Below are 16,281 nucleotides of genomic sequence, written 5' to 3' on the forward strand. Positions count from 1 at the left end.
CCGCGTGGCCAGCACTGTAGTCGCTTGCAGCCTGCATGGGGCTGTCTGTGCCTGCTCCAGACAGCCCTGTGTGGGCTGCAAGCACCTGCAGCGGGGAGTGCTGTCCATGGGGCAGGCAAGGGGCCGCTTTTCCCCACACTCAGCACCAGCTTCTTCCCTGCCAGCAAGCAAGGGATCAGGGCTGTGTGCTGCCCCCTGCCTGTACTGTGGGCCTGGGGGACACTGGGTGTGAGCAGGTACAGGAGCCAGCGGATGCATGGGGCCTGCACTGGTGTCCTGGGGCCAGTGCCGGTGGGGCCCAGAGCAGGGTGACAGGAGTGTGGGTTCCCAGCCGGCAGGGGCTCTATGGAGCCAGGCCGGCTTCCCCCTCTCCCTGCTGCTGCAGTCCAGCCCGGCTCCACAGACCCCTGCGAGCCTGTGCCCCGCTTTATGGGCCACTGGTGCTGGCCCTAGGACATCGGTCCCAAGATGGTGGCCGGGGGGCAGGGCACCTGTCAAGGGGCAGGGCTACCCATGCAGCCCTTGACAGCCTGCCAAAACTGGGTAAGTGGCCCTCTGCCTGAAATAATTGCCTGCCCCTGGGCTACACCCTAGAACTTCTGCAAGTCTTGCAAGTGTTTTTAGAGATTAGCCTTCTTGCTAGTTCTATGAGCCCTGACTGGTGGGGCCTTGGACCCATCTGCAGTTTGGAAAAAATGATATCCTAGCTAGACTCTTAAAAAACGTCCAAGCCAGCCCCCTTATTTGCGTTATACCAATTATTCAGGAGTCAGTAAAATCCTCCAGAAATTTTTGGGGCTCCTGAAACACCTGGCATTCTTTTGGCTGTGATAAGCCATTTGTCTTGGGTGCCTTTCTGTAGAGCAGTGGTTTTCAGGTTGTGGTCCGTACACCCCTGGGTGTCTGCAGATTGTCTAAGGGGCCTGCAGAAGATGATTATGATCAGTCAAAAGTATGTGAATACCCACATTTACAATGCAGAGGGGTCCACACCTTCATTTTAGGGGTCTGCGAGTGAAAAAAAGTTAAAAATCACTACTATAAAAGAGTTGATTTCTCCAATACAGGCAGACAGTGGGTAGATGCTAAGTATCTCATTTGATTATCTTTCAGTTGCATCCTAAAAGTACAAAAGTATAAAATATTATAATACATTCAGATAAGAAAACGGCCAAACCAAATGCAGGTTCATGCTACGAATAGAGACCAAACTCCACAGGAATAAATGTGATTTGCAGTAATATCTATGCATACTGCACGTGGAACCGTAAACGCAAGTTGGTTTTGAGGCACATCTATGATACAGCTATGGCTGTAATATTTTTTTTTTTAAGTGTTAGAAATCCATTGACATACATTTCTACCAATGGACCGAAAAACAGGACTTTTTACAGTCTGTACCTCATTTAGAAACAGGGGACAAAGGGTTTAAAACAAGGACAGTCCTGACTAATGGCCACCCTATGTCCATCCCGTCTGCAGCATTTCTGTCTTCTGTGGAGCCTGTTGCTCTGCCACGTCTGCACTTCTTGATGCAGTGGAGATGGAGATCAGCAGCAAGAGTCAATGCAAGCAGTTGAGTGCCCTGAGTGTGGGGGGAGAGAGAGTAGGTGGAGACTTGCAGCCTGTGGCAAAGTACTGGATCACAAAGCATGGCCTGTGCCGGAAAAAGAGTGCCAACTCCTGAATTATAGAATTGAATTGGAAACTATTAGAGGCAGGTCATGAAAAATGGCCAGCCATATGAGAGAGCTTTTTCAGCAGCACGGAGATGTGATTCAGCTCTGGCATTTGAGCATTGCCACCAGTGATTAGGATTACTAATTAGGATTGCTACTTGTGAAGAAGCACATTATGGGTGCAACTTTCATTGATTAAAACATGTTTAAATCCTAAGCTAACATCCCACAGATTTTTCTTACTAAAAAAAATTCTAATTACATTTTAGACTTCTTCTGTGAAGTGTTTTTCAGAGGTTTGTATTATAATGTACATAACTTCAGACATCCAATAGTAGAAAATAAGGACTGCTATTTAAAAACGCTGCTTCATTTCCTGTAGTCTCTCATTGCTACATGCTTTATGAATTGATCAAATTACATATATAACAAATTATGGAAAACACTACAAATTATAATAGTATTGAGAGAGAGAGAGAATTTTAAATTGTCAGTGTTAATTAATCACAAATGTAACCAGTCAGTTGTCTTTGTTTATTTCCCTTTAATGTTGCGAGTAGGCAGTGCGCTGAAAACTGATTAGAACCCTGCTGCTTCAGTTGTTTTGCATGTTCATGCTACAGTGGCAAGCTGTGGAGAAAAGGGTGCACAGAATGCTCTAGGCTTGCTAATCATGCCGTTAAAGCCCCCAATATTTTTATTATTTACAGCAACTTGCATGTTATGCTCTGTTTCCTAATTTTCAACTGGGAACTGCCTTAGGGCTTTTTTTGGATACTCTCAGAAAAGTTGGTGCAAATTAACTAAAGGTGTGGATTTTAAAGTTTATCATTTTAACCACATTAAGTCACTGTTGGCATGTTCTTACTCAGAATTAAAGTAACCTTAATTCACTTCCAAAATGAACTGAATTATGGTCACTTTGATTCTGAATAATTGTCTATGCAAGGTTTTATTGTCGGCTTACTAATCCACTTTAAAGCTTAATTCAGACTTATTTTCTTGTTCCCATGAATAGAAACAGGAAGTTCCGTAGATTCTTTCAAACTGGTTTCATAAGTTAATTTCCTTTTACCTGAGGAATTGCTTTTGTTTCTTCGTGTGTGTTTGTGTTTTGTTTTTCTTCTTATATACTTGTATTTCATTTGTATTTCTTCACTTGTTTTCTTGGCAACAAGATACAGGTACTCTTTTAATAGCAACTATCTATTATGATAGTTGTAAAATGATTTTCAGTGTTCCACACCCTTCATCTGCTCTTATGCTCTGATGTTTAAATTATATGCTTAAATTCTGTTTCATTTATTGTTATAAGTGGTATACATCTGAAATGTAACTGAAATTTCGGTGTGGGATTCCTGATAGAAAATGTATGATATGCTTGGGCCTTCAGAGGTTAATTTTGTTTGGCCAGTGTTGTGTATCATCACAAGGTTGTGGTATGATTTTCAGAAGCTTTTTATATCTTAATTAACAGTCCATTTTACCCATATGTTAAAAATCATTAGCCTTTTGCATGTTAGTTTCAGGGGTTTTTTTGAAGTTATTTACTATAATTGAGATAATTAACACAAGAGAGTTCATGCATGTGTTTGGTATTGACTGACTTGCATAAAGTTTTTCTTTTATTGTTTTTCCAGCATACCCATGTGCCTAGACTCATACCTTTAATAACAAGTAACTGCACTTCAAAATCAGTTGCTGTTAGAAGGTGAGTGTTTTATAAACAGCAGCCTTACTAAAACAATTAGTTTTTATTATTTTGATTATGCCAGTAGAGCAGGGGTGGGCAGTTATTTCAGTTGGCAGGCCACTTAATGAATTTTGGTGAGTTATTGAGGGCCTCATGCACAAAAGTCTTTCAGAAGATATCATTTAAAGAAATTATAGATGATAAATCGTATACTAAAAATTAATCATCTACTGTATTTTAATTTTAAAGATCAGGACAAAAATATTCTTTGAAATTCGTTTTTTAAGTGGTGTATATGGAGTGATTGCATAATAGCCTAGAATAAAGTCTTACTCTTGTATATTGTGTGGAGGGGTTAGGGTGTGTGTGTGAGGGATGCAAGTGTGTGTGGGGGGATGACCACACACTAGGTCCTGGGACTTCTTACTTAGCCTTACTTAGGCCCATCTTGACCAGTTAAATATGTATACTACAGAGATGGTCAGTCAGGATGCTGTGGCACTCTAGGTATCCATGAGATGCTTCTAAGGGTGACCAAGGCTGCCCATGCAATATTAACACCGTTAGATGTGCAAACACCTATATGTGATTCACAAAATAATCCCAAAGATTTCAAATAAGAATTCAGAGTTTCAAAAGCATCCTGACCTGTTGTGGTCTTTTCAGCGGTCCTTGTGACAGAAGTCTTGCTCTGTTATTTTCTGTAGTTAAAAACCGAGTTAAAGTTAAGAGCTGGTATTTTCTGAGTACCCTGGGTTAAAAAAGGCTTGAAAACATTTGATATATATACACATTAAAAGCGTATAAAGTATTTATATATTAATTATGCATGTTTATTCAAATTGGATTTATATAATTTTGAAAAATTGTTTGTTTATACAGTTTGCAAATTATATTTTCCTGTTCCAGGTTATATGGTAAACATATTAAAATAGATGCGTTTGTCATTAGTTGAACAGCAGGCAATCGGATTAAACATTTTAAACTTTTAAAATGCAGTGTGATTTGTTACTTTGTGTGTTAGGTTTGTATTTTACCATTTGTATACAAGTTTAGTAACATTACCCTATTTACTCAAACCCAACGCCAGATTTTTCCCCATTCAGCATGGGGGGTGGAAAAAAGCCCTTTTTATTGGATTTCAGGTGAGGACCAGAGTCAGACTAACAGCAGCCATCTTCCCCACACCCACGGTCTGGCGCAACTCTAGCTCCAGCTCTCATGGGGCACAGAGTACATTGAAACTGCAGCGCACCTCAAGTCTTGGGACACTGCTGTGTGGCTGGGTAGGGGCCATGCTTCCATGTGACCCTGGAGGGTATGGAGCCAAAGCTGTTTGACAGGAAGGGGGGGAAGGGGCAGAGACTGCAGAGAGCAATGGCAATGAGGGTGAGTAGGCTGCAGGAAGTTTTGAGGAACAGACGACAAAGGGAATTCCACACCCCAGCCACCTGCCCACTCCCCTGCACTACTTTCCCCACTGCAGTAGTGAAGGAGACAAATTTAAGATGACTCTCCATTAGTTAGAGTCTATGCCTGGAAAATTGTAACAAATTGATAATTTTTCCATTTATAGAACCTGATTATTGTGGGGGGGGGAGCATTTTAGATTTAGGTAAGTATGGTATATTAGAAATTTGCTTAGCTAAGTATTCTGTATTAAATGTAATTATATATTATTATATATGTCTGTTTACCCACAAGGAGAAAACAATGGTTATTATTTCAGCCCAGTAGAGCATTATTGTATTTTGACCATTTTTTCTTTTGCTTTTTCTCTCAGGCGCTCTTTTGAATTTTTAGACCTGTTATTGCAAGAGTGGCAAACACATTCTTTGGAAAGGTATGGGCACAGAGCATGCATGTTCTTCACCTGTGAAACTTGTTAATAAATTTGAAAATAAGAATCTTTATTTTGAGTTATAGCTAGAACAGATGGCCAAAGTCTGAAATAAGAGTTATGCAGAGTGTGGTAGCAGTATTTAGGCCATTGCTACAATTAACAATCTGTTAAAATTATAAACTCGTTTATTTAATGCTGTTTAAACATGCATTTTGAATGTGCATTGGAATTTAGAATGCTGTATATAAGTGAACAGGTTTGCTTTATGGGTAAAAACTATCTTAAATTGTGTTTGTTTCTCTTAGCAATCATATTATGCAAAACAAATTATTATTTAAAATACCTGTTTACCTTTTAAAGATAATTATTTTATAAGAATTTAGTAGATCGACCTGGATCTGTTTGTCTGAAAAATAATGCAACGATGGGTATATTCATAGTGGGAAAGGAAGGAGTGGAGAAGTGGAAGCATACAGGCTTTCATTTCTGCATGACCCTAGACAAGATCTTCCTTGTTGGAAGAGGAAGATCTTTTCCCAGATTCAGCATACTTCCTGCTGGAGAAACTGCAGGAGTACCTGTACTCTCCCCATCTCTAGCAGGAGAAAAAGGTACTTCTGTCGCTAGAAATGTAATGCATGTCCATGTCCTCAGTAATGCACAATCGGAGAAGAAAAGACTGCATCCCAATTACCTAAATGACTTTCAACCTGTGTCCCGTGGACCCCTAGAGGTTTGGAGGCTGTGTGAGAGGTCCATGAAAGATGACTGATCAGACACAAGTATACGAGTATCCTCACTTGCAATTCAAAGGGGTCCAACCTCCATTCAAAATTTCCAGTGTAATCCACAAATGAAAAAGGGTTGAAAACTGCTGACCTAAATAGATACTAGTTTGTGATTTTTTTTTTCCCCCCATCACCAGTATTTTATTATGTGTTAGTGTTGATAATGATTAGTGTGCTTTGTTTATGTGCTTTTAGGATTAGGTTTAAAACCTCTTTAGATATGTATTGACATGGCACAGTGTTATCAGAATGTCACAATTATTAATATATTTATCCCTTTCCTTCCCTTCTGAAACAGGAAGTAGTGTTATCTTTATTTACTGATGAGGAAGAACTGAGGCACAGAAAGTTAGTGATAGGCCAGAAGTTGCCATATGTCATGGTGAATAAGTCAACACAGTGTATAAGTCAACCCCAACCTTTTGATTTAAAAAGTTAGGTTTTTTTATATATTCAGTGTATTAAGTCAGCCACATTTTATAATGATCCACTTGTCAAATATTCCAAATGAGTAATTTGTTCACCATATGGATCCTTGACATTGGAAGTTTCTGCATCTTTGTCCTTGCTTTGATCTTTGTTATGAAAAAAAGATTCGGCTCTGCTGGCAGGCTCCAGGGAAGTTGGATTGGGTCCCTGGGAGCTCGGGGACCACTCAGCCCACTGGCAGCCCCCCTGGTTGGGCCTGGGGGACACCACAACCATGGAGGGGAGGACCGCCCCCTCCTGCAGCTGCCCAGCCCACTGTGGGGGTGAGGGGCGGGTAGGCTCCACTGAAAGCAGGATTGGGCCCCTCACCACTTCTTCCTTCAGCAGCCTGCTGCGGCTGGCAAGAAGCCTGGTGCTACCCAGGAAAGGGCTGCCTCACCATGGTGGGCCAGCAAGCTAGGCAGTCATCCGGGTGCTACCTGAGCTCCCAGGGGCCTGATCCAACTTCCCTAGAGCCCAGATATGGTGTATAAATCAAGGTGGAAATTTAAGGGTAAATTTGGGGGGGTTCAAACCTCGACTTATGCATTGTGAGATACGGTACAGAAAATGTTTGTAGGGAATTAAATCCAGTGTCCTTAATCCCAGTCAAGTACCTTAAATGTAAGAGCATCTTTTCCTAATCTTGTAAAGATATTTTGCAGGCAATGACAATTCTTTGTTTCTCACTACTCTGTTGTGTGTTGAGAAAATAAATCATTATCAGGCCATTGGTATGTGTTCTCGTTTGTGACTGGTTGATCCCCAAATTTATTTTTTAGGATTAAATCAGGCAATTTGACTGTATGCCAAAATATAGGGAAGTCTGGATTCTATCATTCTTTAGCATAGCAAAAATTTTGCCATGTGTAACCTGTCTTAAAATTAAAGGTTTTTTCCTAAGATGCTGTGCCTGTCTATACCATTAAACTCTAATTTTACAGATTAGACACAGATTTCACTTTCTGAATAAGAAATAATGAGCACCTGATACAGCCTGTGAGAGCCTCTAGGCTGCCAGATAGCTTGGAGAAACTTTAATTAACAGGCTAAAAGTGTCTATTTTTTAGCTAAATATGTAGCAGTAAAAGGTAATATGAGGACTGTTTGTCTTCTAGGCATGCAGCTGTCTTGGTTGAAACGATTAAGAAGGGAATTCATGATGCTGATGCTGAGGCACGAGTGGAGGCAAGAAAGTAAGTTTTGACTCGGCTTTTAACTTTGATTGAAAGCATAGGTATTTTGCTGTAATGGGGAAGAGATTTAGTTACTGTAACATGCTTGAAGTATTCAGCTGTTAATCACTAGGTTAAAATTTGATTAGTTGATTATTTTAATGATCTTGAATGAGTGTGTTTCTCCCGTTTCAAAGCTTCCTACCCATTTTAATAAAACATAGGAAGAGCATTGTTTTTAGAATCTAAGGACCTTAACACATATGAGTATTGCAGGTTAGTATTGCTATTGAATTGTTCCTCCTACTTGATTAGTAGAATCATTGAACAATTAACATTCTATTTGTGAACAAGTATGCCAGCAAGTTATTCATCTTCCTCTCCCATACCTGTCTTTTTTTTTTATGGGAAACAAGACACATACCAGCAAGAGTATGTAAAGAAGTTCTCAGAGTGGACATGGGCAGATAAGATGATTTTGAAAAGACGAGTTCAGGCTTGTGCTGAATGCCTCTACAACCTGGATAGCAAATATATTTAGAGAGCATATACATACCCTGATTTTTTTCCCCTTTTGTTGGATTACCTACTTGTTCTCCCTTCTCCTGCCTCCTCTCTTAGTAGTCATAACTGTATAACAATTATACCTGATGTTTCTTTTGCTTTCAGAGCTTATCTAGGTCTTAGAAATCACTTCCCTAGTGAAGCAGAGGCTCTGTACAATTCCCTTGAGCCATCCTATCAGAGAAGTCTCCAGACTTACTTGAAGAATTCTGGCAGCATAGCATCTCTTCCTCAATCAGACAGGTCATCCTCCAGCTCGCAGGAGAGCCTCAAGTAAGGGTCACTTAAGTGATCATCAGCCTGAAAAGGCAACACTTTTGCTTTGTTGCTTGTTTATATGTAGTTCATGTGTTCATATGGACTCAAGTTTAATGATGAACTTCACTATTACATACCAATTTGCTGTTTCTGTGTAGTAATTCTGTTAATTAAAATGAAGTTAATATTGATCCTTTGCAGTTAGCATGGCACAGTAGAGGCTAAAAGCAGAAATTACTTGGAGTTTAGCACTTTGCTCATGAATAATTTCTGAATATGTGCACTGTATTACGTTGAAGGATCATTAAAGTTATCAAACCAAACAACAATTTTCACAGTAAAGCAGCAAGTGTATCACTTACCTAAGATATGGAACAATGAAAACATATCAAGAAAGAGACTGAGTGCTACTTCCTTCCATTTGGTTTAAGATAGATCGTGAAACATGCAAAAGTGTGGCATTACAGTAATACATCAGGCAGTACTTAGGTCAGGGGCGGGCAGTTATTTCAGGTGGAGGGCCACTTACTGAGTTTTGGCAAGCCATCGAGGGCTGTATGACAGGCAGCCAGGGGCAGATAAATATTAATTTTCTACATTTTTTAGGGGCCCAGCGGGACAGGTAGACTGGCCTGGTGGGCCGCATCCAGCCCATGGGCCACATTTTGCCCACCCCAACTTAGATGCTTCAGAATAAGTACAGAAACTCTCCAAATTCTGAGGGCATTTCTGCTCAACACAAAAAGATAGCTAAATTAAAGCTAGCTCAGTTACCAATAACAGTGTATCCACAGTGACATAAAGTCCACTGCAAGCTAATGGCCTGTGTATGCAGGATCTCAACAGGCTGTACAGTCTTACATATTCTCTGTTGTATGCACTTCTATTGGTGCCTAAGACCTTGAATACATATTCAGAGCCCCTTGCCTAGAGCATTATTCACCACCCCAGAGCAGGCTGTCAGTGATTAGGTCGCAGTTGCTGCTTTAATCTGCTGTTCTCAGAAGCAGCTTTTTGGGCAGACCTCACAACAGAGGCAGCTCTCTGACACCTGTGGGGGCAGCTGCACCAGTCTGTGCTGCTCTGGTGGAAGCAGCAAGGCCCCCAGCGCAACTGGTGCTCCCCAGAGAGCAGGAGGGTAGGGGGGGAAGAGCTGAGGACTTCGGGATTCTGGGGGACCAAGAGACAGCATTACAGAGATGTTCCTGTTTGAAACAGGGGTATGGGTTGTAGGTGTGTTGGTCTAAGACAGGGGTGGGCAAAATACGGCCCGCGGGCCAGATTCGGCATGTGAGGCCATTCTATCCAGCCCATGGGGGCCCTAAAAAATGTAGAAAATTAAATTAATATTTCTCTGCCCTTGGTTCCTGTCAAGGATGACAGAAATTAAGGGCAGTAGGACCCAGGGGAAGCCTGGCAGGCTCCAGCAACAGTGGGGACCCACCTGGCCCTGACCCCCCAGCTGGAAGCTCCTATGGGGGCTTCTGGCTTGGGAGCGCATGGCTGCCCCATGCTGGAACCTCAGATAAGTGGGGGGGGGGGAAGGGTAGGGGACCCCTTCCCCACCCTGTGCTGCAGTTGCTCACAGCCTGCTTGGGGCTGCCTGTGCCTGCTCCCAACAGCCCTGTACAGGCTGTGAGCAGCTGCATCAGGGAGTGCTGGCCATGGGGCAGGGGAGGAGCTGCTCTTCCCTGCGCTCAGCTTTTCCCTGGGATCCTTTCCTGCGCAGAGAAAAGCTGCCGATTGCCCACCCCATGGTCAATGCTCCCTGCTGCTGGTGCTCGCAGCCCACACGGGGCTGTCTGGAGCAGGTACAGGCAGTCTCACGCGGGCTACGAGTGGCTGCAGCATGGAGCACTGGGCATGGGGCAGGCAAGGGACGGCTCCCCCCCCCCCCTCCCCCACGCTCAGCACCAGCTTGTAACCTGGCCCCACTGCCAAGCTGGCAGCGGGGCCAGGTTACAAGCTGGTGCTGAGCACAGGGAAGAGCGGCCCCTTGCCCACTGTGTGGCTGGCACTGTGCACTGCAGCCACTCACAGCCCACCTGGGACTGCCTGTGACTGCTCCAGACAGCCCTGTGTGGGATGCGAGTGCCTGCAGGAGGGAGCACCAGCCATGAGGTGGGCGAGGGGCCACTTTTCCCTGCGATCAGCACCAGCTTCTTCCCTGCCGGCAAGCAGGGAGTTGGAGCTGTGCACTGCCTCCCACCTGTACCACAGGGCTAGGGGGAGCTGGGAGTGAGTGGGCAGGGAGCCAGCGGGAGCACGGGGCCTGCACAGGTACCCCAGGGGGTCAGTGCTGGTGGGGCCCAGAGCAGGGTGGCAGGAGCGTGGGGTCCCAGCTGGCAGGGGCTCTGTGGAGCTGGGCCAGCTCCCCCCTCTTCCTGCTGGTGCAGTCCAGTCTGGCTCCACAGACCACTGCCAGCCTGTGCCTTGCTTTAGGCCCCATCAGTGCTGGCTGTGGGACATTGGTCCCAAGATGGTGACCAGGGGGTGGGTCAAGGGGCGGGCCTACCCATGCAGCCTTCCACAGCCTGCCAAAACTGGGTAAGTGGCCCTCTGCCCAAAATAATTGCCCACCCCTGGTCTAAGGGCATAGGTGGACAAGGTTCTTTGGGTGAATCTGATATCTTTTATTATACCAACTTAAATAGTTGGAGAAAAATTTTTAGCAAGCTTTCAGGTTAAAAACTTCGTCAGGCTGAGGAAGTCTGTTTGAAACAAGCACTTTGTGGCACTACAGACAGCCTGAATGTATCCACACTTGCCTTGTGTAGCCCTAATAAGGGCATATTAAATGTCATTCCATAAATGTAACTTGTGTCCAAGACCTGAGTTTGCTACAAAGCTATCTTATGCATGTCTATACAAGCTTCTGTAGCTCCTTTAGGCAGAGTGTAGATGTATTCAGAGACGTAGTTGGACTTTAGCTATGAGTTTCCCCTTTTCTGCTCTTAATTTCAGTTATATTATTTCTGTGTAAATGCTATATTACCATAAGCACTTTAATTAGAAGTTACCTGCAGAAATATAATTTTTACTCAATATGTGCAATTTTATGTGGCTTTCAGGATTTTTAAGTGTTATAATCCACATTCTTCTGTTAAGAATAGAACTTAAAAAAAAATCCCTTTAAAAAAAAAAAAAGGTATTTTAACTTTTAAAAAGCAAGCATGGAAATAGAGAACATTTTTCTTTTCTTTTTTCATTTCACACATCATTATAAAAGCATTAAGAGGTTTTAAAGATGATGGTTCCTTCAGTCATACAAGGAGGCTGGCTTCAGTAGATTTAATTGGATCACTTCAAAGGTTGCATTTAGATGTTGGGGCAGAGAGTGGAATCTGGTAGGATTCTTCCAAAGTCTGCACACACAGTACACTCCCAACAATGCGAGTCATTAAAATAAGATTTTACTTGCAATACACTGTATCCAAAATGGCATTATGCCTGCTGACCCATGGGCCTTCTTGAACTTGACCCCTTCTCAGTATGCTCAAAACTCTATTTAAAGTTCCTTAGATTTTAGTGTTTTTTGATTTGGAGTAAAATAAGTATCTCAAAAATGCTACCTGCCTGTGGCATTTATAATAAATTATGTGGATTTCTGGGTTGCTTTCTGTTTTCTAAAATGAGGAACAAAATAGTTAACAATACTGATATTTAAATTAAAATATTAGGGATCTTAATTAAGTCTTTTAGAGCCATTATTTCAGGGTCTGGCTAGAGTCCTATATCATTTAAACGTTTTTTACAGTTTTGAAAATTCTTTTTCAACTAACTGTAGAGATTTGCCTATTTTAAAAAGCAAAAGATAGTGATTTGAGTGATGTGCCAGTACGCAGCATTGACCTATACTAGCTGAGCATGAACATGTTCTAGTTCCCAGCCACGTGAATGCTCAGGTGGTATAGACAAGTCAATGAACTGCTGTTTTTTGCCTCATTAGCAGAGCAACATGTAGCAGAATCTGTTTCACTCCTTTTCTCACTTACGTTGCTTATAGCAGAGAAAGTACTTTCTTGGGCACACAAATATTACTCTTGGGTCTTTATTGATCAACAGAGGGAGGGGTTTACAGCTTCAGAGGAGACTAGGAAATTTAAATTGTGCAAATTTTCTCACTGTCAACTTGATCAAAGAGATCAAAGAGAAAATGGTAGAAAGGGGTGGGGAACAGGCTCAGAAGAAATTATGGAAAAAAAAAAAATTTGAAGAGGAATAGCAAAAGAAGCAGAATCTTGCCCCACTGCTTCCAACACATTTCATGGCACTCTGGGTAGATATTGATCAGAATCTACTAGTGGAAGGAATGATTGCAGTCAACCACTTCATATAATCCTTTTGTTATGTGTGTAGTAAAATCCATCTTGGGTTGTTTAATCTCTACTCTTCCTGGAAGGCTGGTCAGTCCCCAGGGTTAGAAGTGTGTTTTCTAATTTCCAGCCCAAACTTGTTCCTGGGATATTATAGTATTTCTGTAGTTTATATTCTGAAAGATTTATATTACGTTGTCAGTCCCCAAAGACATTAATGTTGTAGCAAGGGGTTAATTTTATAATGTGCAAAAGCAGAAATGGTAGGATGTGCATGTTATGTATGTTGTTCTAAGTAATGTGTTACCTGAAATCTGTTTTAGAAAATGAAGGAAAAATATGAACGGTTTAAGAGTATGGTTCTTCTGTATTCCAAAAAGGCATAATTGATTGTTGGATGCAATATATATCGTTGACTTGTTTTTACTGAAGCAATTATTGCTTGCTTATCTTTCAGTCGCCCTCTGCCCTCTAAATGGTCTACAGCCAGCCCAGCAAGTGTAGCCAGTAGAGGTATGTTTATTGTTTTACTGTACACAAAAATAGAATTATTTTGTTTAAATTGTACACTTGGACAGGCCATCATTCTCATATTTTTTTAATTAACCTTGAGTTCTGATCAAGTCTTTTCTAATATTTGTTTTGGTCTTTAAATTAAAACTGCATGACTACAGATGGTGCTATCATCTTGTTTTCAGTTGCTCATACGCTCTGTGGCCCTGTGTGTTCAGAGTGCAACTTTCCATAATGGATGTCTACCTCTGTAAGGAATGCTTTCCTAAATATTTTCTTCTTCTGTGTGCTTCGTTTTACAACTGTTTCATTGTGAAGTTCAACTGGCTCCCTTCTTTGAAGCAGAGTTTGGCATTTTAAACAGTGGTGTGATATCAGGGAAATCACCAGGAAAATTCACCCAGATTTAGGCAAATGAATTTCAGTTCTCAGTTTGGCAAATAATGTTCACTGAGCTTTGTTTGTTCTGGGTATTCCCCAGTTTGGAACTGCTGTAGTTGAATTTTTCCAGATGGTCATGCTTCATGGTCCTGTAGTACTAAGGGCAAATCTGAGAACAGGCAGATTCAAGAGAAAGGGGAAGGAGGATGTGTGGAATGCAGAGTGGGCTTTAGGTGATAATGAGGAGAGGGAGAAGGGGCAGAGATCAGGTGAAAGCAGATTTAGGAAGGGTAACAAAACACAATAAAATGAGCATTTTGAATAGACAGATGAGCACAGAACAGTTCATAGGGGCACAACCTGGAATTAAATCCATGATTTCAAAAATGGAATACTGTTTTGGTATTGGTAAAGTTATCTCTCTTCATTGACTAGTCCATATTGGTACTACTACATCCATTAGTTAGTCTTGGCTCAAGCAAAGTCTGTGCTTTGAATGTAGGCCTAGGGACAGACATTCAAAAAGCCTGAGCCTGAGTTGATGCAATCTTTGCAGGTTAGTCTAACTTGCCTAGGTTTAACCAGTTTGCAACTGCACAGACATTCCATCTGGCCTGAGGAAATGCAAACACATGCCTGCAGTGGCTCAGGCTAGAAGTTGGGTGGTGCTAGAGCCACCCTCCCTTCCCTTCTACAGTGCTGAACTGAGGGGGCAGGTGTCCAGGACCTGACAGGATGCTCTCATTAGGGAGGGGTGTAAACCCCCACCCTGCCTGTACTGTCCCAGGCTTTTTCCCACTCGCTGCTCAAGGGGCAGGAGTGTTGTTAGACCCCAGCCCCCAGCTAGCACTCTGAGGCAAAGGAGGGTGGGGGGCAGTGCATGCATCTGTTGATGATGCTGAACTTTTTAATCTCCCTCTCCTTGCTTATTCATACTGCCTGCAAACCGGATGGGTGAGGGAGCCAGCAGGGAGCTAATAACACAGCGTTTATTAGCCCATTAACAAAACAAAACAAAAGCCTGTCTCTTTAGTTTAAGCTCTTCTTAAACAGCTTTTTCCAAGGAAGGAATGGAAGGACATTACCAGCTGACACTGTTCTGTCTTCCTGTCCCAGTGAAATTGGAGGCACGCACACTTAAACTTTAACTAGAATACTATATGCCTAGGGTCCGTTGGGCTGGGGTCCAGGTTGTGGGAGATGGGAGGGAGAGAGCGGGGTGGGGGATCCCTGCTTGAGCAGTGAGCGACAAGGTGGGTGGGTAGGGGGAAGCCAGGCAGACGCTGGCCTGCAGTCTCTGGTGAAGCTCCAGCTAGGGAGCAGAGGGGCCCTGTTCCCTGAGCACAGTCCAGCCCAGCCTAGGGCAGCAAAATATCTGGGATGCTGAGAGACTCTGGTTTAACTTAAACCAGGAAAGGACAGATATTGCATAAAGCTGTTTGATCCAGATCAGTTAAGCCTGATATTACATTCAGCCTGGTGTATCTTCAGGGGCCATCACCAGGGAGGATTATACTGCGGTTGCTTGGGGATGCAGTGGGGCAGTCAGGAAGGCCAAGACGGAGATGGAACGGGGGTAGCTTCCCGGATCAAAGACAAGAAGAAGTTCTTCTTTAAATACTCAGGGGGCAAAAAGAAGGTTTTGGGTAATGTGGGGCCCCTGCAGGACACGCTAGGAAATTTGGTTGTCACACCAGACGACAAAGCTAACATATTTAACGTTTTCTTTGCGTCCATTTTCCTGAGCAGGGACTGGAACAGCCACCTCCCCTCTGGGCCCCCCTTAGATCCCAGGGGAGGTGCACCTAGGCCAAGGGTTAGTGAGGAACTAGTTAGGGAACTTCTGGAGGGACTGGATGTATTCAAATCAGCTGGTCCAAATGATCTCCACTGTAGAGTACTGAGGGAATCGGCTGAGGTCATTGCAGGACCCCTGGCACGACTTTACGAGCACTCGTGGTGCTCTGGTGTGGTGCCAGAGGACTGGAAGAGGGCCAGTGTGGTCCCCATCTTCAAAAAGGGGAGGAAGGAGGACCTGGGAAACTATAGGCCAGTTAGTCTTACCTCAATCCTGGGTAAGCTTTTTGAGAGAATAATTCTGGCACATATCCATGAGGGGCCAACAGGGGAGATTATGTTTAGGGGCAACCAACACGGGTTCGTTAGCGGCAGGTCCTGTCAAACCAACCTGGTGGCCTTCTGTGACCAGGTCACAAAATCCGTAGATGCAGGGGCAGCAGTGGACATAGTCTTCCTGGACTTTCGGAAGGCCTTCAACACTGTCTCTCACCCTGTTCTCATTAAGAAACTGGGGGACTGTGGTGTCAACACCTACACAGTCAAATGGGTCGCCAACTGGCTGGAGGACTGCACCCAGAGAGTGGCAGTGGATGGGTCACTTTCGACCTGGAGGGATGTGGGCAGTGGGGTTCCACAGGGCTCGGTCGTTGGGCCCGCACTGTTCAACATCTTCATCAGTGACTTAGACGAGGGGGGAAAAAGTCCCCTGTTCAAATTTGCTGATGACACTAATATGTGGGGGGATGTGGGCATGCTAGAAGGGAGGAATAGGCTGCAATCAGACCTAAACAGGTTACAGGGGT

At 43.4% G+C, this 16,281-nt stretch overlaps 1 protein-coding gene across 14 annotated transcripts in view; it reads left to right on the forward strand.

Annotated features, from left to right (window-relative positions):
• CLASP2 (cytoplasmic linker associated protein 2) overlaps positions 1-16,281 on the forward strand; it is a 221,824-nt gene that overhangs the window by 121,973 nt on the left and 83,570 nt on the right. For all 14 annotated transcript variants that reach the window (XM_090050336.1, XM_090050323.1, XM_090050327.1 and 11 more), the window contains 5 exons: positions 3,320-3,390; positions 5,156-5,215; positions 7,590-7,667; positions 8,316-8,483; positions 13,242-13,297. In XM_090050336.1, the coding sequence (XP_089906462.1) occupies positions 3,320-3,390; positions 5,156-5,215; positions 7,590-7,667; positions 8,316-8,483; positions 13,242-13,297 (433 nt within the window). The remainder of the gene's footprint in view (positions 1-3,319; positions 3,391-5,155; positions 5,216-7,589; positions 7,668-8,315; positions 8,484-13,241; positions 13,298-16,281) is intronic.

This window comes from Crocodylus siamensis, chromosome 5 (assembly GCF_052110815.1).
Source record: "Crocodylus siamensis isolate JL-2025a chromosome 5, ASM5211081v1, whole genome shotgun sequence".
Classification (NCBI taxonomy): Eukaryota; Metazoa; Chordata; order Crocodylia; family Crocodylidae; genus Crocodylus; species Crocodylus siamensis.